This window comes from Hibiscus syriacus, unplaced genomic scaffold (genome assembly GCF_006381635.1).
Source record: "Hibiscus syriacus cultivar Baekdansim isolate YM2019G1 unplaced genomic scaffold, ASM638163v2 tig00116971_pilon, whole genome shotgun sequence".
In the NCBI taxonomy this organism is placed as follows: Eukaryota; Viridiplantae; Streptophyta; class Magnoliopsida; order Malvales; family Malvaceae; genus Hibiscus; species Hibiscus syriacus.
Genome location: NW_024063495.1, coordinates 1,450,583 through 1,475,410, shown reverse-complemented (window position 1 = coordinate 1,475,410; position 24,828 = coordinate 1,450,583). Strand labels below are relative to the sequence as shown.

The following is a 24,828-nucleotide window of genomic DNA, read 5'->3' as shown; positions in this document are numbered from 1 at the left end:
GTTCAACTTCACGACGAAGGGACCGCTGGTTGTCAATAAACAATTTCCCAAGTTCAACTTCACAGCGAAGGATATTGGACTAAAGACAGCTCAAGCTCAACTTCACGAAGAAGGGGCGACTGACTGTCAACTTCCCAATTTCAGAGCCAATTTCAACTTCACAGCGAAGGATATTGGACTCAAGACAGTACAAGCTCAACTTCACGGCGAAAGGGCGGCTGACTGTCAACAAACAACTTCTCAATTTCAGAGCCAATTTCAACTTCACAACGAAGGATATTGGACTCCAGACAACACAAGTTCAACTTCACGACGAAGGGACCGCTGGTTGTCAATAAACAAATTTTCCAGTTTCAGAGTCAACTTCAACTTCACGTCGAAAGATATTGACCTCAGAACAGCGCAACTTACATTGGATTTCAACTTCACGATGAAGGATATCCATTTCTCAGGCTCAACTTCACGACGAAGGAGTCATCTGTGTTACAACAAACACTATCAAGTCTCAAATCAAAGAGAACCGGAAAAAAACTTGTTGTTTTTTTCTTCCTTGCCCTATTCTTATAAACATAAAAATGTGCAAAGAGGGGCAGCTGTAGACACCCGTTTTTTACCGGACTTATATATATATACATTATTTATTGTTATTGTTAATTATTATTATTATTAATATTTTTAATTTTATTGTTTTGCAGGCCCCACTACCTACCATTACCTCACCCACTCAAACACCCAACAACCTCCACTACTCTCACTTTCATCAACCACTTCGCACGTTTTCTTCCTTTTTTTTTCTCTCAAAAGGAAAGTGGAAAGCTTCATCAGATAGGGGGCCTTGCTATTTATTTAAATAAACTTGAGATTGACAGGGAGGGGGGATAACAAATCACAAAAGGAAAAACACAAAAGGGGAGAAACAAAGAGTTTAGCAGTGGGGGGTTGTGGACACGTAAAAAGATGAAATAAATCTCTCTCCCGAAGCAGAGAGATTGGCACTGAGACCAGCCTCCAGTTTTTTCTTCAACAACAATTCTCAAATCCAGTCAGAGGTTAAGGAGACGGCGTTGATTGCCTGTCCGCCTTGACTGACCATCCGACTTCGTCTTGGCCCTCATTTTTTATTCTTTTACACGTTGCCTCTTTGTCAATAACCAGTAGAAACGACAGTGAAACCTACTACGATGCGAAGCTATGTCAACTCTTAGACGAGTACACTCAGATTCTAATCGTCGCCGCCGACAACGTGGGTTCTAACCGACTCCAGAACATTCGCAAGGGTCTCTGAGGTGGCTCGATTGTTCTCATGGGGAAAAGTTCACATTCGCAAGGTCTCTGAGGTGGCTCGATTGTTCTCATGGGGAAAGTTCTCACTTCTTACTATTTTTCAGGATGGAAAGTGTTAATGGGACCAAATATGGTGCTACACCTATGATGCCTTGGAGAGGGAGCCTTATGGTCCTTGGAGAAATCTGCTTTTCCATCACTGGTGCCGGTGGGTTCATTGCTTCCCACATGCTCGACGTCTCAAGAGTGAAGGCCATACTCATTGCTTCTGGCTGCATCGCTATAGGCCTTGGATTACGCAACCTCATTCTCGAATCAGACGCGAATGGGCAGTGGATGTCGAGAACAAGGAGAAATGAAGTCAACAAAGATGATACTTAATTACATGCGGATTATCAAGTTCCAGGCAATGTGAAGAGCACTTCAATGAAAGAATTCAATATCATTTCGTGACATAGACTTTGGGTAAATTCAACATTTGGTCCTTCATTTATTATGGGTCCTCTTTTATTTTCATTTATATTATACTTTAAATTTTTATTTTATTTATTTTTTAGTTCATCTCTTTTGTTTATTTAATATTTATTTAACATCTCTTATCTAACATTTTTTTCTTTTTAAAGGATTTTTTTATATCGATCAAAGGTAAATGATTTGAATTTATTTTTTAAATTTTAATTTTAATTTTCGCAATTAAGATAACCGACGAATTAATTGGTACCGAAAGGGCAGTTCAAGGGTGCTAACCCTTCCTTGACTGTAACCGACTCCCGAACCCGACACATTCCTGGTAAAACGCAGATCAAGTAAGATGGTGTCCGATCTACCTAAATATCGTTTTAAAATGATCGGTGGCGACTCCAATCCACATTTTTCAAGTCGAAGCCCAATTCCTGGGCCCAACCGAAAGTCGGTCGCGACAAAAATAACAAAACCCAAAATAATTTTAATAGAGAAAATAATAATATCTAATTATTTCCAATCGAGAATAAATAACCTTTCATACCTTAAAACGATTATTTATTACTCTAATCGAAATGAAGAGATATTAGTATTTCGTCTTAAAATGCAATATCGATTATAGTGAAAACAATAATATTTAATGATTTCCAATTGAGAATAAATGACCTCTCATACCTTGAAGCAGTCATTTATTGCTCCGATCAAAATGAAAAGATATAACTATTCCATCCTAAAAATCAATATTAATTCGAGGGAGAATGATAATATCGTATTATTTCTAATCGAGAATAAATGACATCTCATGCCTTAGAGCAGTCATTTATTACTCCAACTGAAATGAAAATATATTACTATTCTCACTATCGATTCGAATGTTATTATTTTGAAAACCTATCGGGAAAACACATGCAAGAATAAAGTGAATTAAAAGCATATCAAGCAAGTAAAATAAATTATTTATTTTACTAATATTTAATGAGAATAAGGGTGTTCAATTATTTAAATATCTCGAGACGAGACCTTAAATTCGATCTAACAATCTTTTTCTTGATGAATTTAATTAAAAGAACATGATATTTTTCCCAATCCCCCAATTTTAAAATGAATTTGATTTAGTTCGTGTCACTAAATAGGATATACTTACGTTTTAAAATTATCGAAAGTAACTTTCTTATAGGTTAAGACGGCCACTTTACGATAATATTAAAATGAACGAATATTACCCTTAGTTAATTTATTTCGATTTGAGTCAAGTGATTCTTATGAGGGTATCATACAAAATTAATTAGGACTAAAATGAACTAAAATGCAAACAACATGTAAAAATTAAAATAAAATAAAATAAAAATTATGACTAAAACATAAACAATCAAATCATCATGCCAAAATTAAAATAAAATAAAGTATACAAGTGACTAAAATGAGTATTTTCGATATTAAGTGCTAAAATTACAAAGAATAAAAATAAATAAAACATGAGGACTAAATTACAATAAATTAAAATTCCATGGACAAACTAAAATAAAAAAATATATTCATATTCGAAATACAAACAAGCATAAACTACAGGACTATTTCCTAAATATTTTATTTTTCCTAGCCTAAAATATACATTCGAAATAAAATAGGGGAAATTACTAAATCAGTCCATTAGTATTTAAAAAAAATAAAACATTCACTACACATGACTAAACTGTAAAAACACGCTAAACATACGGGGACTAATCATAAATTAAACCAAAAGAATATAACATGCATAAGAAATGGGTAAATTACAAAAAAAAGTCCTACAGGTGACCATTTTGCAAAAACACGCCTAAAGTTGGGAGACTAAATAGCAATTAAACCAAAATATATAACATGCATAAGAAATGGGTAAATTATAAAATTGATCTTACAGTTGACCATTTTGCAAAAACACGCCTAAAGTCGGGGGACCTAAGCATGATTTCCCCTGAAACTTTTTCTATATATGCAAGCTTTTTTCTTCATTTTTTTGTTTAATTTTTTTAGATCGCTTCTCTCTAGAAATCCGACCATCGCGTCGCTGTCCAGGCCGCTGTCGATCGCCATGTCATCGTCACCGTCGGTAGTTGTTGGCAACCAAAATTTATCGGTAGACTTGTCTACGGCTCCTCGTCTCAAATCTGGGCTCGATTTCGCATGAAACGACCTCCAACGTCGTGAAATAAGTCGAGAACCTCTCTGCTTCCACCTTCCCGATCTCTGTCGTCCACCGTTGGATCTTCTACGCTTCGAGATATGTTGCTCGCCGACTCCTCTTCTCCCTTTTTACCGTTCGGATTAGACAACGGAGACCCCAATCGCCGGGGAGAGGTAGAACCGAGAGGTATCCTTTTCTCCCTTCCTCCATCTTTTTTAATCTTGGTTTTATTTGGTTTCGTAGGAAAGAAATGAAGCTGTTTGTGTTTCGAAATATAGAAAAATAGAAATCTTGCTTGAACCCCTTTTTTTATTTTATTACTTTTTTTTAAAAACCAAGAAAAGGTGACTTTTACATTGTTTGATTCGAATCGGGAGTCCTCTCCCTTTTTCTTTACAAAACTAAAAACCTTCCCTAACATTGTTTTAATTTTCGGGTTATATACCCATTACAACTGTCAGAAAAATAAATTGATTTGCTTGCTAATTTTTTTTGTTGCGTTGAGTGTTGGGGATGACAGGGAATGATGGTGCAGTTGAGTTGGTGTAACAGGGCATGGGCACGGTTGCTCGGGAAGGGGTTGCTTCACATAGGGTGTTACAGACCATGGCATAGGGCTGGTGCAACTGTAACCAGGTCGGATCTTGGGCTTCGGGTCAACTGGTTGTGACCGGGTCTAGGTCTATTTGGCTTTGGATGTGGGTTTGTTGTGTTGGGCCGGTTGTAATGGGGCATGATTTGGACTTGTTGTAATTTGGCCTGTAAATAAAATATAATATAACTAAAAATACAATGAAAGTAAAATAATAATAATAATAATAACGGTCCAACGAAAATAGGTGTCGAAAAAATGAATATCAATTTTTTTAAAATTAAATCAAATAAAATTTAAATCATTAATTTTAATAATGTTTTTCATTAATCACATCAATGTTGATTAAGAATATTTTGACTGGTGAGGGCTCCTCTGAGTGGCGTGGATTAGGGCATATATTGTGAAGAACGTAGATTTCTGGCAGAAGAAAAATCTCATCAATGCTTGCCGGAGTTTTTAAGAGAATTTTGAAGCTAAGACCAGATCGCTAAACTCCCAGTTTCCTCAAACTCTTCCACGATAATTCTTGACTCACCCCTAGCTAATCTGCTTGCTACCATCTCTGGAGATGTGTTAGGTCCTCCCTATTGTAAGCTTACAAGCTCATAAACTCATGGCTTTAGCCCAAATTCTAAAAGAAAAATGTTTTTCAAATAATTTAATATATTATTTTTATATGTTACATGTTAAATGTCTTTTTCTTTCATGTCAAGAGTTTCTATTAGTGAAAGTAGTCTGTCAAGTCATAGGCATTATTAAATCAACGATTTAATGATTTTCCTTTACATCTCTCTTTTATGTATATTTATTTATTGAACGTAACCTCTCTTATTAAAGGTAAAATATTCGTTTGGTACTCCGCCTATTTTACTATTTTTATTTTAATCACTCAATTATTTTTTTTAAAAATCATATATTAATCAATCACGTAAAATATATTGTTATTTCTGAATAATATATTGATTTTCTTAAAAAACTTTTGACATTTTACATTAAAGAATATTTCGTAAAATATATAAAAGAAATATTAATAAAAAAAAGTACAATAAGTAGAGGGCAGTCCAGCAACATCCTAACAATTGCTGTCAAATCAAACATCACACCACAACTGAATGTGATGTGAATACTGATAGATTGTCGATGGAAATATGGCCAAACTGACTTTACATACTTTCCTTTAGGATTTCAATACGTATATGAATTTATTAATTCTTCCCAATTTTGTTTCTTATAAATAATTTTTTATTTTAATCTCTCAATATTATTTAAATAATCATTTTATTTTTACGTTTTAATTTTAAATTAAAATAATCTCTGTTAAATTAAAAGCACTCCAAGAAAGTTTAATCACAAGACTTACCCTTTAAACACGTAGAAGTCCAAGTCAGTTCATCATACCAATCATAAATCGATCTGGAGATATGGCAGAGACCCAAGATGCTCGATCAAATATCCTTATATTTTATAATTCAATTTAAATTTATATATTTTTAAATCGATTCGAGTTTATAAAATTATAAGACGAATTAAATTGAGTTAAAATTTTTAATATCTAATTAAAAAATTGATTTTTTTAAGTCGAATCACTACTAGCCCTAACTAGATGAAGTCATTGTTTTATTTATCATGTGAATGATAGTAAAAGCATAAAACTACCTTAATGGCCCATATCAAAGGTAATCGGAATCTAAGGAGTTAATAAAACAAGATTGTACAAAATACAAATGAATTGGATTTGTAATGGGTTTCGATTTGACCCTATAATAATAATATAATATACCTTTATATATTTAAAGATAATTACTATAAGAGTCCTTAATCTATAATTTTTCAATTAAATCCTTATTTTACTTAATAAAAATGAGAAATGTATATTCGTATCGGATGAATCGAGGGCGAGATTTTATCTTAAAAGTAGTTTGATTTTGGATCGGATAGAATTTCCCTAAATTCGAGTCATGTTGTGTGACGAGTGAATATGCATTATACTCGAATCGAGTTTGAATAGATTAAAAATTCAACATCACCTGATCTGATATTTGATCATTTATACTTTTAATAGCAATCCATTTTTATTCATATGTCATTATTATTTAATATGTTTATGATAGAGATTTTTAACTAAAACATATTTTTATATATCTATTAATATTTTTTTACCAATAGGAGTTGATTCAAGTGGTAATCTGCTTGGTATCGGTTAAGCAAAGCTCGAGTTTGAGTCTTGTGTATGCAAAAAATCTCTATCAGGATATTCACCCATCAAAATTAGATGTATAAAACGTGTCGATTCGAATTAATCAAGGTGAAACCTTGAAATCGGGAGGACAACGAAAGACAATTTTTTTTAAAACTTTTTTACCGCTACAAGGGAAAGAAAGTGAGAAAAGTAGAAGAGGAGATGAATAGGGAAAATAATGTTGTAGAGAAGGAAACAAACAAAGGAACAAGATGTCCCCATCCTTATTCCCATTGATACTCTTATCTATGTAGTTTCCAACTCCAAATCCAATAATAATGCAACCCTCTCCCATTCTCATTCACCATTCACCATTCACATGTTCTTTCATTCCATTCTTGTCTTTTCTTCAACAAAAAAAAAGTATACTTATTCCGACATCAATTAATAGGGACGGATTAGGAAGTGATAAGAGTAATCGTAGTTTTTGAAAATTATAAATATATATATATATATATATATATATATATATATATATATATATATATCTTTTATTGATGATCTAACTTCGTACTCATAAAATTCTAAGAGCCTGTACTTCTAAAAAAATTTAAAATTTCAAACATCCTAAAAGTTTATACCTATGATAAAATACCATACATTTTGTCTATGTAAATCCGTACATATCAATTTCGGATTATATAGAGATTCGATATTAACTTAGTAATAAAGTAATAGTTAAGCTGATCATTTTTGTTATTTATTAATGTATTGTGTGTAAATTAAAAGTTTAATATATGTATTTTTAATTTGATCATTTTAATTTTATATTGTATATATTAAAATTTTAATATTGTCTTAAACAATAACTAACTGTTAAATTTTAGAATAAAAATAATTAAAAAAAACATGAATTAAAGTTATAATTTTTTTTATGAAAATTAAAGTTATAACTTAAAAATAGTAAATGATTTAATAATTTTAAATATTTCCCTCTTTTAATAAAATTAGTAGATCTATTTGCATAAAAAATAATATAATTTGACCCAGTAGCTTTGACCCCACTATATGGATTAAAACTAAAATCTAAAAAGTAAATGGATTAAAATGATAAAATTAAAGTGCAGAAACTAAACTGATAAATTATACATGATACAAAAACTAATAACCAAATTTAAAACAAAATTATATCTCAAAAACGTATAAATTATTAATGTACCAAAATTATACATGTATAAAATATTTTAAGCACGATAAAAATACGAAAAATCATAGTAATATTATACGAACATGAATACATAAACTACTTAGATATATTATAGGGAAAATTGTCAACTTGATCCCTTTTGTTTTGATTTTATTCACTTACTATCACTAAAATTAATAAAATTACGTTTTGATCACTTACATCATCAACTTGTTCTAATTTTATCACTGGATCGTTAATATTTGTTATGCAAAATCAGATATTGTTTAGATTACGTATTACGTATTTGAACCTACAATTTTCTACATTATCATAAGGATAATATTTTTTTTGAATAATCTGAAGTACCGATCACAATGTATTATATCTTCAGAATATTTCTAAGCCATCGATAACACTCACCTTATAAAAACAGTTGCTCGAATCTAAGTCTTATAGGAATAAAACTTACTTGGCTATCTCAATTCATTCAAACTTGCTTCAATGACATTGGAGGGGGGGGGGGAAACAAAGGGAACATCCCTCTTGGTAATCTCACATTATAATCAACTTACATTCCCAAAGCAAAATTCATTATGTAAACATAGAAAACAACCAACGATGTAAGTTAAGCAAACCAGCTTTGTTTATTATGAGAAAAAAACCCCCCTTAGATTTCAGTGTATTATTACTTTGCCTTTAGTTTTTAGGGCATGAAAATCTTGTTCCCACACTTGCAACGCCAAGCTTCAGGGTAGTACTCCAATGGCATCACCAAACCCGGTTGAATCGGGACGTGAACCGCCTTACAAGGCGAGCAACTCCCGCAGTTGGATCTACACGAAGGCGGCTGAGAGCCCGGTCCGCTGAGTTGTTTCTGATACAAGAATCGGTCCAACACCCCCGACCCAGTTCTCCTCTTGCTCCCTTCTCTCTCCCGGAACCCGCCGTCTGCACAAACAAGCACGAAACTGTACTGAGTTTGGACCGAGTCAGTGGCTATATCGTAGTACATGAGTATTCGAGTTGAAAAAAAGGATTGGGGTTTTAAAATAGTTACCGAGTTGAGAAAGAGTGCCGACTGAAGCGGAAGCGAATAAGAGGAAGGTGAAGGCAGCTACGACGTGGTGGTGGTGGTGGTGATGGTGGCGGGATACGCCCATGCCGTGGAGGAGATGGCGGAGAAAGTTTTCAAACTCAGCTCAAAAGAGTGCTATTATTGAAGGTTCTGTTTTTGGTTTTGCGTGTGTGTTCCAAGTCAAAAGACAGAAATACACTAAATATCATAAAGAAAAATCCATATATATTGTCTGGTAAATTTAGACTTGCTGATATAACAATAATCATTACAAATTAGTTTTTGAATATAAAATATCATTATATAATTAAAATTATATAAATTAAATAAATAATGTTTAAAATATTATTATCATATGTCGATTAAATATTTAGCCAGAGACGAAACTAAAATATCAGTTTAAGAGAATAAAGTATAACTATAATAAAAAATTAAAATTAAAAGATCTAAATAAATATATATACATATATTCTCTAATAATAAAAAATGGCATGTAAAATTAAAATATATATATATATTCTCTATTAAAGTATCTCTTTACAAGTCGAGAATATCACAATTCTTTCATACTATTATAAAAAATTTAAAAACTATCAGTGAAAGATCTATAAAATTAATACTTTCAATGACATAATTGATAATAACGCTGATCGATCAATAATTACATTGTTTTAATAATAAATATGTTGTATGTGTAGAATCTGACTTTAAAAATATTATTTTCAGAAAATGTAAAATTTTAAATAATTTTAGTTTAAATTAAAATATAAAAATATATAGTTAAATATTATAAATTATTTACTCGAATTTAGAATTAAATTCGAAATAATATATATATATACACACACACGTGTGAGAGAGAAAAATTTAGCTAAATACGTGGGGTGGTGCCGTGGTCTACCATTACCCTGAATGATTGTGATGGTGTTTTCATACAGTGTGCTTCATGCCATATTTGAAACAATAAAGTATAATACTAAATTGATATCACAGTTAATTCGATTTTATTTTATTTAAAAATCATTAAAATATCTTTATTTAAAAGATCAATTAAATAATATTATAAAATTATTTTTATATAGCTTTTAAACATAATAATTAAAAATATTATTTTAAAATAAGATACAAAATTAATAAATCTATATATTTGAGATATTATAGTTATATAAGTATTTAAACATATTAAATTTTTTATTTAATATTCTAGTTATATAATTGTGTTGTATTTTAAAAAAATATTTCTATTTTCATTGCATTAGAATGAATATATATTTTAGAAAATATTTTTTAATAGTACGTGATGATTATAATATAATATAATATAATATATGTTTAGAATTTTATTAACTTATTGACAACACGTCTATAATTGCTCGAACTCAGAATCTATAACGAGAATAACATTTATTTTTACCACTAAAATCATTTGTTAGAAAATGTTAATATTAGATTAAAATTATTTATTCAATTTATGTTAGTTAAAAACATTGATTACCGGAATCTTTGGTGCATATATAATTTGCACCAAAAAGGTTAAGAAAGGTGTACAACTTGATGTGACAGATATTCATCAAATTTTGTGATATTGAATAGCTCTATCGATATTCCTCAAACTGTAAAACAGTAAAAAAACTTAATTTTATTTTCACCTTTAGCTTAATAATAATAATAATAACTTAATTTTATTTTAAAAAAATAAAAGAAAAACCGATAGAGACATTCTGGGATTGATATTCTTTTTATAAATTTATTAATCATATTATTATTATTATTTAAATTTGAATATTTAAGGAATATGAATATCTAGGAGATAATATTATTAACCTAGAACTGAAAAACAATACGAATAATAAATAAATGAAAATGTTTTTTAAAAGAGAATAATGTTCTCACGATAAATAGTATCATAGAGATTATTTTACTATATGATTTCACGTCGAGTACTATAAGATAAGTCAAATAGACATCATGACGATGGTTAATGACGATTGACGAAGATGTATATCACGTATTAAAGAGTTAGGGAATAATCGTTTCACATAAAACTATTTTAAAATTTATAAATGATAGTATTGTACATTTTATCAAATATATCTTAAATTAAATTCAAATATTATAAAAATCACTAGAACCAAAGGATATAAGCAGGGGCGGATCTACATGGCTCTCTAAGGGAGTCATTGCACACCTATTATTTTGAGAAAAATATTAAATTTAGTTTAATTTGTTAATAGGAATAGAAAAAAAAGAAAATTTGCATACCCAAATTTTTTTAGAATAAGATATTAAAATTTTAGACCCCTATTTTTTAATTTCTAGATCCGTCACTAAATATAAGACATGAATCCAGGTAAGGGCATATCTTTGGAGGAGGTTTCAGGCACACATGAGATGGGCCTGTTTAGGGACAGTGTCCTTATTAAAGGAACAGACACCTACATTCCATTTTCATTGGGTGTAGAAACTGGAAAGGGACACTTCACAGAATTGGGTCCTTTTTATTTTTTTGGTAATTCATGGAAACATTTTTCTTAAAATTTAAATAATTTATCATTTATAATCATTCTAAAAAGAAAAAAATAAAACAACTTTCTTATTATTAATTATAAATCTAAACATTGAAAAAATAGATTTTTCTCTTTCTTTCTTTTGAGTAGTCTAAGATAGTTATGGAATAATCAGGGGGCAGTTTTCACTAAAAATTTTAAATTCATATATTTTATTTATATTTTTTATTATAAATTTATTTCCTCCCTATAATTTTATAAGTATTTCTCTTCACAAAATTTTATAAGTTCACATCATAACATAAAATATAACGTTTGTTCCTAAAAATAGTATATGTTTATAAATTTTTTAATAATTGATAACGCACATATATCATATGAACGTAATTTTTCGAACTCAAGACCTTAACCTTCTGGTGGAACAATATTCATTTTTACCATTAAAACCAATCAATGTGTTAAAAAAGTAGCCGTCTAACAAACTTATATACATATTTTTTTTGCTCATAATAGTATTTATTCTGATTTTTATTTAAATAAATTTATACATATCATACAAATAATGTTATTTAAGTTCAAATCATCTGAAAATACATATCACCCTTTGTTATTAAGATGGTCATAAGTCGAGTTTTTAACCAACCTGACTCGAGAAGCATATGTCCCATCTAATTTAATCTGACACAAATATAATTATTTTTATTTGATAAAATAGAAACTTAATTAAAAAATGGTGAGAGGTATTTAACCTGACTGAGGATGATTGGGAGTTGTTGTTTGGGGCAGTAATCTGGAGCATATGGACACGTAGGAATAAATTTATATTCGAACCAGAACATGTTGAGTCTGAAAGCTTATTGCAACAAAGGAGACGTTTTGTTTTGGAAGTGAAGCATGCACATGCAACGCTCGCAGAAAATGCCCAGAATCAGATCAAAGGTATGGAGAAAAAATAGGGATGGCAAGCCCCACCAGTCAACTGGTTCAAACTCAATACAGATGGAGCGAGGAAACCAAACACAGGCCTAGCAACCTGCGGTGGAGTTTGTAAGAAATGAGAATGGCGAATGGATCCTGGGTCTTACAAAATTCGTGGGATGTTGCTCGGTGCTGGATGCCGAACTTTGGGGGATATATGAAGGACTAGTAGGGGCCTGGGACAAGAATATTGGAGCCGTTATCGTTGAGACGGACAGCAAAGAAGCATGGTCGCTGCTCGTGCAAGGAGTGGACATGGAAAAGATATCACCATTGGTTCCGCACATAACCCAACTGCTCAAGAGGGACTGGAACTTGCAGTTTCGACATATCCCTCGGAAGGAAAATAGGGCTGCTGACTGCATGGCCAAGACAACATGGAACATGCAAACTGGGCTTCATTTGTTTAACCAACCACCAGAGGAGATGAGAAGGATAATTGATGAGGAAAAGGCAAAGGGTGAAGAACAGACAAATGTCTCGATAGTTTAGTTTAAGTTTTGTTTCTCTTTACATTCAAAAAAAAAAAAAAAGGTGAAGGATTAGCCTCATAACTTTTATAAAATATGAGAATTAAATGATGAATAAAATTTTCAATTTTTTTTTATAAAACTCATAATTAAATAAAAGAAACTTCTAATTTCTAAAACACAATAATTTACTAAAATTATTTTTCTTAAAAAAAGTAGCATTTTTATTTTAAAAAGACTTTTTTGCACGTGTGGTTGCCATAAATTTTAGTAGTGATGATTCAGTGTAAAATCTCATTGCAAAACCAATTGAAGCCAAAAATGATAGATATAGGCCAACTTAAACCACAAAAAAGAACTAGAGAAAACCAGAGGCCACCGTGAGAAATCATCTGATAACGACAAATCTTAAAATCGTAACACGACGAGTTAATTCGATATACCTGTCATAACCATTTTTTTAAAATATTAAGAATCATTTAAAAAAATATTTATGATTATATTTGAAAAATTGATGATTTTGAATTAATTTGAATTAATTGAATAGGAGTCGCCATCGATCTTTAGGTTAGGTAGGTCGAATACTTAAAGACGTCTTTCAAAACAATTTTAAGAAAAAACGTTTTTAGACAAAAATCGGTCTGCATTATCAAAGATTCAATTTAACGGGCCCGGGAGTCGGTTACGCGTGGGGAAGGATTAACACCCCCACAACGCCCAAAATTGGTACTTAGTCGCTTATACATTGTCGTAATAGCGGAAATTATAAATCGAATATAAAGTTAAAATATGATCTATTTATTAAAGTTTAATTAATTTCCTTGGATTATTTATTAGGGAAAATCCTTTAATTCGAAAAGAAATTCGAGATTTGCTCATCTTTCGACGGGAAGGCTATCTCTTATATTTCTTGTCTAAAAAGAATATTCCCTCCATGATAAAAAATGTGAATCAAATATAAATTGAAAAATCGGTATTTGCATAAAAACAAATAAATTGCTATTTAGAGAAACATGCATTGCATTATTTGACTTAAAATAAAAAAATGAATTAATTAACAAAATAAACTCAATTTATTTCAAGTTCGCATTTAGTTCGAACGTCGTATCTATAATATCACAAAATCAGGGTTAGGGACTAAATTGGAAGTTTTGAAACTTTGAGGTATGATTTTTAAAAGATTGAAAAGTTTAAGGACTTATTTCGAAATATTTTGTGAAGAGTTGTTGGTAATTTTTAAAATAAAGTAAAGGGTAAAATGATCAATTGGCAGAGAAAGATTTTTATTTCTCCTTCTTAAGGGAGTGACCACGTGGAAGTGAATAGGAGACAAGGTTCCAGTTTCCAGAGTTCTCTCATTCTCCTTTTTTCTTCACGCGTGGAAGCCAAGAGCAAAGGTGAGTTCATGGTTAGTTAATTTTTTGATGAATTCAAGGTTCGTTTATGATCATTAGATGATAATTAAGCTTAAAGAAAGCTTAATTTGTCTTAAAACAACAAGATAAAAGGTATAAGAAGGATTAAAGAAAGGAAGTGAAAAAGCGAAATCTTGGTAGAAAGATAATATTTAGACTTTTAGACCAAATTTGACTTGTCATCAATAGAATTAAGGGATATGAAGTGTTAGAATTGGATTTAGAACATATTGGAAATTGAGTTTAATTTTTGGATTCCATGTAGAGAATAAGATTTTGAATATTAAGATGTGACAAATGAGTATAAATGAGTTTAAGCATATGTATGTGAGTTCAGAACATGAAAAAGGATGAAATATGAAGTGCTTAAGTAGAATTGGAGTGATTTTCAGGCTTAGATGTGAATTCTGGGCTATGGTGTATCGGTACACATTCAATATGTACCTATACATCAAGAGTAAAATGCAGAAAATATTCAAAGTGTACCGATACATAGGAAGTGTATTGATAAACCCCTTGTAACGAAAAAAATCGAATGTAATTTGTGTATCGATACATAGGTAGTGTATCGATACACACGTTAAGGGATGTACCGATACACTATAGAGTGTACCGATACCTACCTTAAATAAAGATGAAAGTAACATTTCTTTTAGTTTAAGAAATGAAAAATTAGAGTATGCCAAGTGGAATACTAATATATATCAATGTTTGATTATGTAGACATCAAGTGTAAGCAAATTTCGGATCGAGCACCGAGTTAAGATTTGATCAAACGAAAGGAGATCATAAAAGTGGATTTGGAACTTAGTGAGGCCAAGGTGAGTGCATATTAGTTATTATATGATGATGAATGGAAATAAAACTTGTGATAAGTCTATTTCCTATAGCAGAATGTATGAGTTCATAGATATATGCATGTGGTTATTATAATTTATATGTGTGCATGAGTATAGGTGTTGATATGCTTTGTGAATGTTACATGATTTGTGTGTAAATATATGTTAGTGTGATAAGTCATGGGAAATAATACAAATCATCTATATGATTATATAAGAATATGAAATAAATTATGTGATAAGGACATAAGGAATGAAAGGAACATGTGACATAAGATATAAGCTAAAGAATCGTTTGATAGATTTGAAAACATAAGATAACCAAGTATAAGTTATATTATATGGTATTGATAAGACACACAAGATTATATTTTTGTATGATAACATGAGAAAGTGAACTAAGTTTAATGATATTATGTGAATATAAGTGAATAAAACATAAACTATATGAAAAGATATGAGCCATATGGGAAATATATGTGAACAAGATATGATATATGCTTATGTGAAACCATGCAAAGTGACATAAGCTATGTGATATGAATATGTGAAATATGATACAAAGTTATGTGATTATATGATCACAAGAGATAAGAAACATATGAAAGTGAACTATATGATTATATGAATATGTGAAATGATATAATGTTAATGCTCATGTTATGTGTAAGGAGAGGTAGAGGTATAGTTGGCATGCCAAGAGTCGAGGGTTACCTATGTCCTTCGGGACATATGGACAGTTACGTTCTTCGGGACATATACATAGGTCATTCGGGACATATACATAGGTCATTCGGGATAAATTTCACATGCCCCTAGTGAGACCCTATACGAGCTATGGTAACAGTATATGTGCATAACCTCTATATAATCACATATCTATAGTTCTGACATATGTACATAGGCTAACAAAGAGATAACATTAAATATTTTACATGTAATGTATATGCTTTTGTGATATAAATTGTATTATATGCTTTATATGATGATGTGTGTATTGCTTGATTAAATGAGTCATATGTTGATTAAAAAGGTTAGGTATAAGAGGACATGATTATAAGGTATAAATAAAAATAATATGTGATATGTATATGTGTACATTACATTATGTATATAATGTTATATTATTTTGTATGACATCATGAGATGATATGTTTATACATGTTTAAATAGTTAGAGTTTCTTTTATAAGTTTAATGCCTCACTAAATCATAGACTTAGTGTGTGAGTGTTTCACACGTAGGTTCCGGAAAGCGAGAAGAGAAACGAAGAAGAGCAAGATAGGTCAGATTATCCTTTCCACAAATCAGATCAGAAAAGAAATGATTAGTATGTATTTGGTTTAATGTTTATAGTTGGCATGTAATTAAGAGATTTGAATAGTTTACACTATGATATGTTTTGTAAATTAATTATTTTAATAAATTTGAAATTCTTCGTACTTTTGTAAAAGTGATTGTTTGAAAAGTCAATGTGACACCTCGGACTCAGATCTGGGTTGGATACAGGTTGGGGGTGTTACAATTAATGGCATCAGAGCTGAGGTTTAGCCGGTTCTAGGATTAAACCGAAGGTAAAAGAGTTTTAAAATATATATATATACATGCTAACATAGAGTGAAAAATTTATGATATGATAGTGTAAGGAGTATGTTGCTTACTTATAGAATAAGATTAGTATGATATAGTAGAAAGTTGATTATAAAAATTGTTAAAGGGAATTGATAAGTGGTAAACCTGATGGTGGTAGTAATTCACCTGCCCTGGCCAGGCAGGATGAAGAGCGAACACCTCAGGAAGTACCTTGTAAGATTAAAGGTTGATTTCAGAAAGTTGAAATCGTATCTAAATAGTGATAGAAGATCTTCACTGTTTTGAATCGGAAAAGTGATATGGGGTAGTTTTGTTATTACGTGGGTAAGTTAGAATATGGTGAACAAGTGTCACCATAAGGACATTAAAAGATCAAATGATGCAATGAGAATTTGTAAAAGAGTTCAAGAATAAGTGCATCAGTGACCAACGTATAAGATATATAAAGCCAGAGCTTATGAGTTTGAAACAAAGGGATAGTAATGTGTATAAGCAAGAGTGTGGACATGATAATGGATATGATAAGGGTTTGCATTCTAGATGGAAAGATTTAGTGTTGGTTAACAAGATTATGTGATGAAAATATATTAAAGTTATAAGACTTTAAGATATTGTCAGGTTATGATATCAAAATATGAAGTAGATCTGGATACAGGTGTATATCTTAATCCTAGTAATGTGATATAGTAAAGGAGGTGAGGATTCGTATGTTTGAGTAAAGCTAAAGATTGATAAAGAAGAGTTTAAGAAGGGGTACATCTGTGATTAGTTTATAAGACAAAGAAAGTTAGAATGTTGAGTTTAAACAACATGATGTATGAGTATGAATGTGGATTTGATAAGTTAAGTAAACTATTGTTGAGATAATTCTGATCGAAAAGGATGTATATGATTGGTTGATTAGAGTTTGTGCCTAGATTGAACAATTAATATTGACTAGTTGTAATAGTAAAAGTTGATAGAGTGGTAAGATTTTGAAAAGATATAAAGTTAAGTAATCAAGTATGATGTGGATTTGGATATGATAAGTGTATTTTGGTTATGTAAAGGTGGTATAGCTAAAAAAATAAGGATTTGTGTATCCAAAGAAAGATATAGATAATAGTAGAATATGTGGATTATAAAAATAAGATTTTGAGTAACACATGTGGATTATAAGAGTTATAAAGATGTAATAAAGATGCGTAATCAAAGATAAGTATAAGTAATATGAAAAAATCTGAGAAAAAGGGTGAGAGATATGGTTTAGTTATTTTATAAGGAGATCTTGATTATGAAAGGATAAATGAAATAATGAAATGAATGGATGAATTTTAAAGGATTAGATATGATAAAGGTTATATGGTAGTGTAGATGATAAGTTTGATATATAAGTAAGAAAAGTGTTCAAGGTAATGTGAAAAGATTGTTTGATTTCGTAAAGTATATGTTTAATCACATTTGAAGAAGATTTAAGGTTGTGTTATGGGTTAAATGGTGATGGAATAAGAGTTTGGTTATTGTGGTGAGGTAATTAAAGATTAATAATGAAGCAGTTGATTCATGATCCTGAATGGAAAGGATTGAGGTTACAAATTATTGTTTATATGATAAGTGACTTAGTATGGATATATAAAAGAAAAAAGGTAGTTGAAGAAGTGAAGCAATGGAAGCCAAGATAAAACAAAAGATTAAGGTGAGAAGACAACCTGAGAATATGAAGAGGATATGTGTAAACAATATCTTCATCTATTAGTGTAATGAAAATTCGAGGGCGAATTTTCTAAAAAGGAGTGGAGATTTGTAATATCCCAAAATCAGGGTTAGGGACTAAATTAGAAGTTTTGAAACTTTGAGGTATGATTTTTAAAAGATTAAAAAGTTTAGGGACTTATTTAGAAATATTTTGTGAAGAGTTATTGGTAATTTTAAAATAAAGTAAATGGTAAAATGGTCAATTGGCAGAGGAAGATTTTTATTTCCCGTTTTTAAGGGAGTGACCACATGGAAGTGAAGAGGAGACAATGTTCTAGTTTCTAGAGTTCTTTTCTTCTACTTTCTTCTTCACGCGTGGAAGCCAAGAGCAAATGTGAGTTCATGGTTAGATAATTTCATCATGAATTCAAGGTTGGTTTATGATCGCTAGATGATAATTAAGCTTAAGGAAAGTTTAATTTGTCTTAAAAACAACAAGATGAAAGGTATATGAATGATTAAAGAAAGGAAGTGAAAAAGTGAAATCTTGGTAGAAAGATAATATTTAGACTTTTAGACCAAATTTGACTTGTCATCAATAGAATTAAGGGATATGATGTAACACCCCAAACCGTATCCGACCCGAATACGAGACCGAGATGTCACATTGACCTTTAAAAATGATATTCCTACAAAATATCCAAAAATTTGAACTCTTTTTAAGAAAATACGATAATATATTTGTGAATCATATTTGTTATAACCAATTTAAGAAAATATACGTTTTATTAACAGTAAAATACGATATGAACAGTGAACAATACCGTATGAATAGTAATGAACAGTGAAAATTTTTGAATAAAAATTATGCATCGATGCATTGCTACAGTAACTTCGTAAAAATACATATAAATTCATAAAATCCAAGGCTTCATCCGTATAAAATTTTCTTTTTACATATACGCATTTAAAACATTACAAAATTCAATCATATGATTTTACAAAACCGATTAAAACAAATCGGATTCAAATATTTGTTTACATGCCAACCACTATAAGTATTACAAAATACATACTATTAACTTCTTTTCTGATTTGATCTTTGGAAAGGAGGAACTGACATGTCTTGCATAACTTTTATCAATCTTCTCTTTTTCGCTTTCCAAACCTATGTGTTAAACAATCACATGCTAAGTCGATGACTTAGTGAGGCATATAAACATATAATGGAAACCATAAAACATTTCATAAAGAAATGCACTTAACATCATATAATTCAAATCAACTGCATGAACATTTATTACGATCATATCATATAAAACATATATCATTTCTATAACATATACCCACATGCACATATATCCTTATCAACACGTTTAACATTTCATATTCATTATCATTAATCCTTATAATTTAACAATCTTATACATAACGTATCATGCATTAACCAAACAATACTCCATTATATAAATCCTGTGATCTATTCCATATAACAATTCACATATACATATCACATTCAGTATATTTGTTTAATATCTTTATTAGCCCATGTACACTGTTGAGAACTAAAGGTATGCAAGTACATTGAGGTTGTGAACTAATGCTGTCACCACAGCTCATATAAGTCCCACTGAGTGGAATATGAAATTTGTCCCGAAGGACCACTGTATTGTCCCGAAGGACCACTGTATTATCCCGAATGACCTATGAAACCCTCGACTCTTGGCATGCCAACTATACCTATAGCTCTCGTATCATATAACATGGGCATTATTATTTATCATTTCACATATTCATATAAGCTCATAGCTTCGTTCACATATGTCTGTAATCATGTAGTTTTTTTCATGTAATTCATGTCACTTTTCATATGAATTCATATTCATATGTCACATAGTTCATATCACTTTGCATGGATTCATATAAACATATATATGAATTGTGTTTAATCATTTATTCTCATATCATATAACATGCTCTATCCTCTTATGTTCACATGACATATAATGCATACAAATTATATTCAAATATGCCTTTACTCAAGAATTCATACATCCTACAAATCATTTCATCTCTTGTTCTTATATATTTCCAATACATCATATATATCACTAGTGCAATTTCATATAAACATGTAAATCATGTAGCATATAAGAATATATATATACCCATTTCTATATACTAACACACACATAATAATCACATAACATTTTAAAAGTTACTTCTTACCATAGTAACTCCATCATTGGCTCATCGCAAGCCAATGTTTGTTCAAGAACCTAAGTGTAAAATAAATTGCACTCACCTTACCCTTGCTTTGATTCGATCCTAATTCTTTGATTGTTCCAGAATTTGTTTAGGCTCAATATCTACATAAACATAATTTTCGAGATGAATTTCAGAAACCTAAACCTTATAATTCAATACTAATAACTTGAGCTAATTTAATGAACCCAAAAATTCAATTTTCCTTTAGGCGTCGATGCACTATGGGTGCATCGGTACACATAATAGCTTCGAAATTACCATGCATCGATGCACCCCTTAATTCATCGATGCATATTAAAAAATTGTCTTAGTGCATCGGTACACACTCATAGTGCACCTGCCCAGAATTTCCATTTATGCACGTAAATTACTTCCTTCTAATTTAATTGTGCCATATTTCAACCCCTTTCATATCCTTAACTCACATACACATGCTTAAACACATTTATATCAATTTATCTCATCTTTTACCTCAAAATTCCATCTTTCATATGGAAATCAATAATCATACCAAATTTTCAAGATGCTCTAAATCCAATTCTATCACTTCATATCTCAAAATTAAGTTGATGACAAGTCAAATTTAGTTTCAAATTCAACTTATCATCTATTTTCCAAAAATTCACTTAAAAACTCATTTTCTTTAATCTTTCATAACTTCTTCATCTTTTGATTTTAAGATGACTTAAGCTTTCCTTAAGCTTATTTATCATCTAATGATCAAAACTCAACTTAAAATTCAACTAATAATCAAAAATTAAGAAATCTTACCTTTGCTCTTGAAGTCCACGGTGGGGAAGAAGAAAGTAAGAAGAAGATGAAGATGAAGATAACTCTTCCCCCCACATGATTCATTCATATAATAGGAAAAAATATCTTTCTTGTCAAATGACCATTTTGCCCTTTAATTCCTTTGATAATTACTAACAAATTTCAGGAAATATTTTTAAATATGTCATTGAACTATTCAACTTTTCTACTTTAATCACCAAATTCTGAAATTTTACAATTTAATCACTAACCCGTAGTTTGGTATGTTACAAATCTCTCATCCTTTTAAGAAAATTCGCCCTCGAATTTTCATTGTACATATCAACAAGAACATATCTTTTAATGTTCTTATGTTGTTTTCACAACTTTACTCGTTCACAATTTATAATCAATGATCTGCCTTCAATTTTCAAAGAACTCAATCCATGTCTGTATTTTCTTTTCTTCAATTATGCATTGTCCTTTGACCTTCTAAAATCCATATAATGTCACTCATTATATAAACAGAAATCTCCATTCTCATTACTTAACATCATAAATCAATTAAATTCCTCATAAATTTTTAATTGCCTTGCAACTATAACCAAACTTTTATTCCATCCCTTTTTTTGATTACCTCTAAAACTTATCATATTTCTATATCGAACTTATCATGTAAACTTTCATATAACCTTTATCACATCTGATCCTTTATACTTCATCATTTTATTTCCTTATTCCATTATTCTTTTAAAATCAAAATCTTCTCATACATAGATCGTATTTTTTTTCATTCATGTTCATATACTCTTTTCCTATTACTGATCTTCATCGCATCTTCGTAACTTTGATAATCCCCTTTACTTATACATAATCTTATTTTTCACCATCTCTTGTACTTGTATTTTTCTTCCTCAAAATTCCCTTTAAAACTTGTAAATACTCTTTTCTTTGCCTTCAGCATATTTATATGATCCAAATACATAACCATATTTAAAACCATATCATACTTAATTAATTCACTTTATCTTTTCTTTCAATCTTATAACTCTATCATCTTTACTATTACATTTAGTAAATATCCGTTGTTCAATCTAGGGCACAAGCCCTAATCATCTAATCATATACATCTATTTCAATCGAATTTATCCCAACAATAGCTTACTTAACTTATCAAATCCACATTTATTTTCATACACCATGTGATTTTCTTTATTCACACTCAACATTTCAACGTCTTCCATCTTATAAAATAATCACCGACGTACCTATTTTTTTAAACTTTTCCGAAACAATATTCACATCAATGAATTTTCCATTATTCCTATTATAACATTTATTTACCATATTTTAGCTCAACTGCCTAGCAACTAAATTACTTTATCTAACTTTTCCACTTTAGAATAGTGGAGATCCTATAACATTATCCAATTGCACATTTAATTTTCTGAACGCAATCCTTAACTTTTTAATCTAGGGTACAACCCTTATCAACCTGATCATATACCTTCTTTTCCGTTGAAATTTTCCTCAACGGTATCTTACTCAACTTTTCAAACTCTTACTCTTACTCACACATAGTACTAGTCCTCTGTTTCAAAATCAAACGTTGTAACTTTCTTTATCTCATAAACTGTTCACCGACATACTCGTTCTTAAAATTTTCTATTACTCTTTATCTTCTCTTGAATATTCAAATCCTTATGCCGTTCACTACATCACATTACATAATTAAGATATACACTGTATTCGAATCCACATCATATTTGGTTATCATACCTAACAATATCTTATAATTCCAATACATTTTTCATCTCATAATTTTGTTAGCCATTGCTAACTCTTTCCATCTATAATGCAAATCCCTTATCATATCCACATTCTTGTTTATATACAATACTATTTACACGTCTAATATTCCTTTTCACATATCACCTCTTCAATAAATCTTTCGTGCTATCATAATCTTCACTTCATTACTATAATTCATTCATTATTTTTTTTCTTATGCTTTTACATTCCTTTCATATCATTTATACTTTTCCTTCTTTATCCTTTTAACTTTTCTATCAATCCTTAGTTTCCGTCAAACATTCAAATCCTTTAACTTTAATACACTCGTTATCACACTACTTTATTAATCAACTTATTTCTTTCAATCAAAACGTAAACCTTCATCAAACTATCCATATATATTCTTTCCAGTCAAAAATAATTCATCCTCTATTTCCTTCACTTATCAAACCTTCATTATCATTCATCCACAATACAATTCCTTTGATTCGAATTCAACCATTCCATTTACCTTTGTCTTATACCTAACTAAACCATATCATGTCCTTCATACTCACATGCTCTTGTATATCATATATATTTATCCTTAACTATAACTCTTTATCATATTTTCATAAATTTGATAGTCAACTTTACTTGCACAGAACCTTATTTTTTTCTATAATTCTTATACTTGTGTTTTCTCCAATTGTTTCAACAATCACCATATTTCAATACTCATCTAATCCATTTAAATAATTTTCTTGCTTCAATTTACAACACTTTTAACAGAGTTTTTTAACCCAATTTACCAAGGTTGTCTTTAACCCTGACTTATTATCAATTAACTAGTTTAATCTTCCAATATCAGACCCTACTGTTTGAGTCTTTTTGACTCACATCTGATTTGATTCTCTGGCGGAGAATACAACTAATTCATATCTGATTTAAAGTTGGAAACCATAATCTCTACCTTTATGTGATGGTGCTTAACTCTATGAAGCACTAATTCTCTTAATCATCTGAGATTTTTGTTCTCCGATCCTTTCATTCTAAGCTCTCTATAGAGCTTTTACACGATTAACAATTTCTTGAAATGAGAAAATTTCAAAACCAATAACACTTTTTTTTATTTAAGGCGTAAGCCCTAAACAACCAATCACATGTATCCCTCTTATCTTTCTTAATCAGAATCAACCCAGCAATAAATCTACTTAACTTATTAAACTTATACTCATACACATGCATGTGTAATTCTCTTGCTTCATGCTCGTATATTCTAGCTTCATTTGTCTTATGAACTGGTCATCCATGTACTTATTCTTGAATTCTTCTACAAATAATACCCACATCACTGAGTCTTTTAACATTATCATGGTGACATTTGTCCACCATACTTCTAGCTTGTCCACGTAGTAACGAAACTACTCAATTTAACTTCTCCAATTTGGAGAAATAAAACTTTCTAACATTATCTTTCTATCATTTAATCAAATTTCCATAATAATGGAACATTTCTCAAATTCACCCTTGAAATCAGGTGTTTTCGCTCTTTTCGATACATTATTCTTATTGCCTTATGCTTCACTTTGGAAACTCTTATGATCATACATC

At 30.2% G+C, this 24,828-nt stretch overlaps 1 protein-coding gene and 1 long non-coding RNA gene across 2 annotated transcripts; both read right to left on the bottom strand.

Annotated features, from left to right (window-relative positions):
• Positions 1-1,008: 1,008 nt before the first annotated feature.
• Positions 1,009-24,340, bottom strand: LOC120191777. Its single transcript, XR_005522727.1, has 4 exons — positions 24,329-24,340; positions 23,283-23,291; positions 22,375-22,385; positions 1,009-1,123 (listed from the first exon to the last, which is right to left on the bottom strand). It is a non-coding gene; the product is annotated as an uncharacterized LOC120191777 (long non-coding RNA).
• On the bottom strand, positions 8,419-9,168 carry LOC120191776 (EPIDERMAL PATTERNING FACTOR-like protein 5). The gene is made up of 2 exons (XM_039194696.1): positions 8,931-9,168; positions 8,419-8,821 (listed from the first exon to the last, which is right to left on the bottom strand). Exons 1-2 carry the CDS (start codon positions 9,031-9,033, stop codon positions 8,577-8,579), a joined length of 348 nt encoding a protein of 115 aa, XP_039050627.1. The 5' UTR covers positions 9,034-9,168; the 3' UTR covers positions 8,419-8,576.
• Positions 24,341-24,828: the final 488 nt, after the last annotated feature.

Bases quoted from the DNA above. Each gene is read 5' to 3' on its own strand.
- LOC120191776 (XM_039194696.1), bottom strand. From the start codon at position 9,033: ATGGGCGTATCCCGCCACCATCACCACCACCACCACCACGTCGTAGCT. The intron at 8,822-8,930 runs GTAACTATTTTA...TTGTTTGTGCAG, and splicing joins CGGCACTCTTTCTCAACTCG to ACGGCGGGTTCCGGGAGAGA.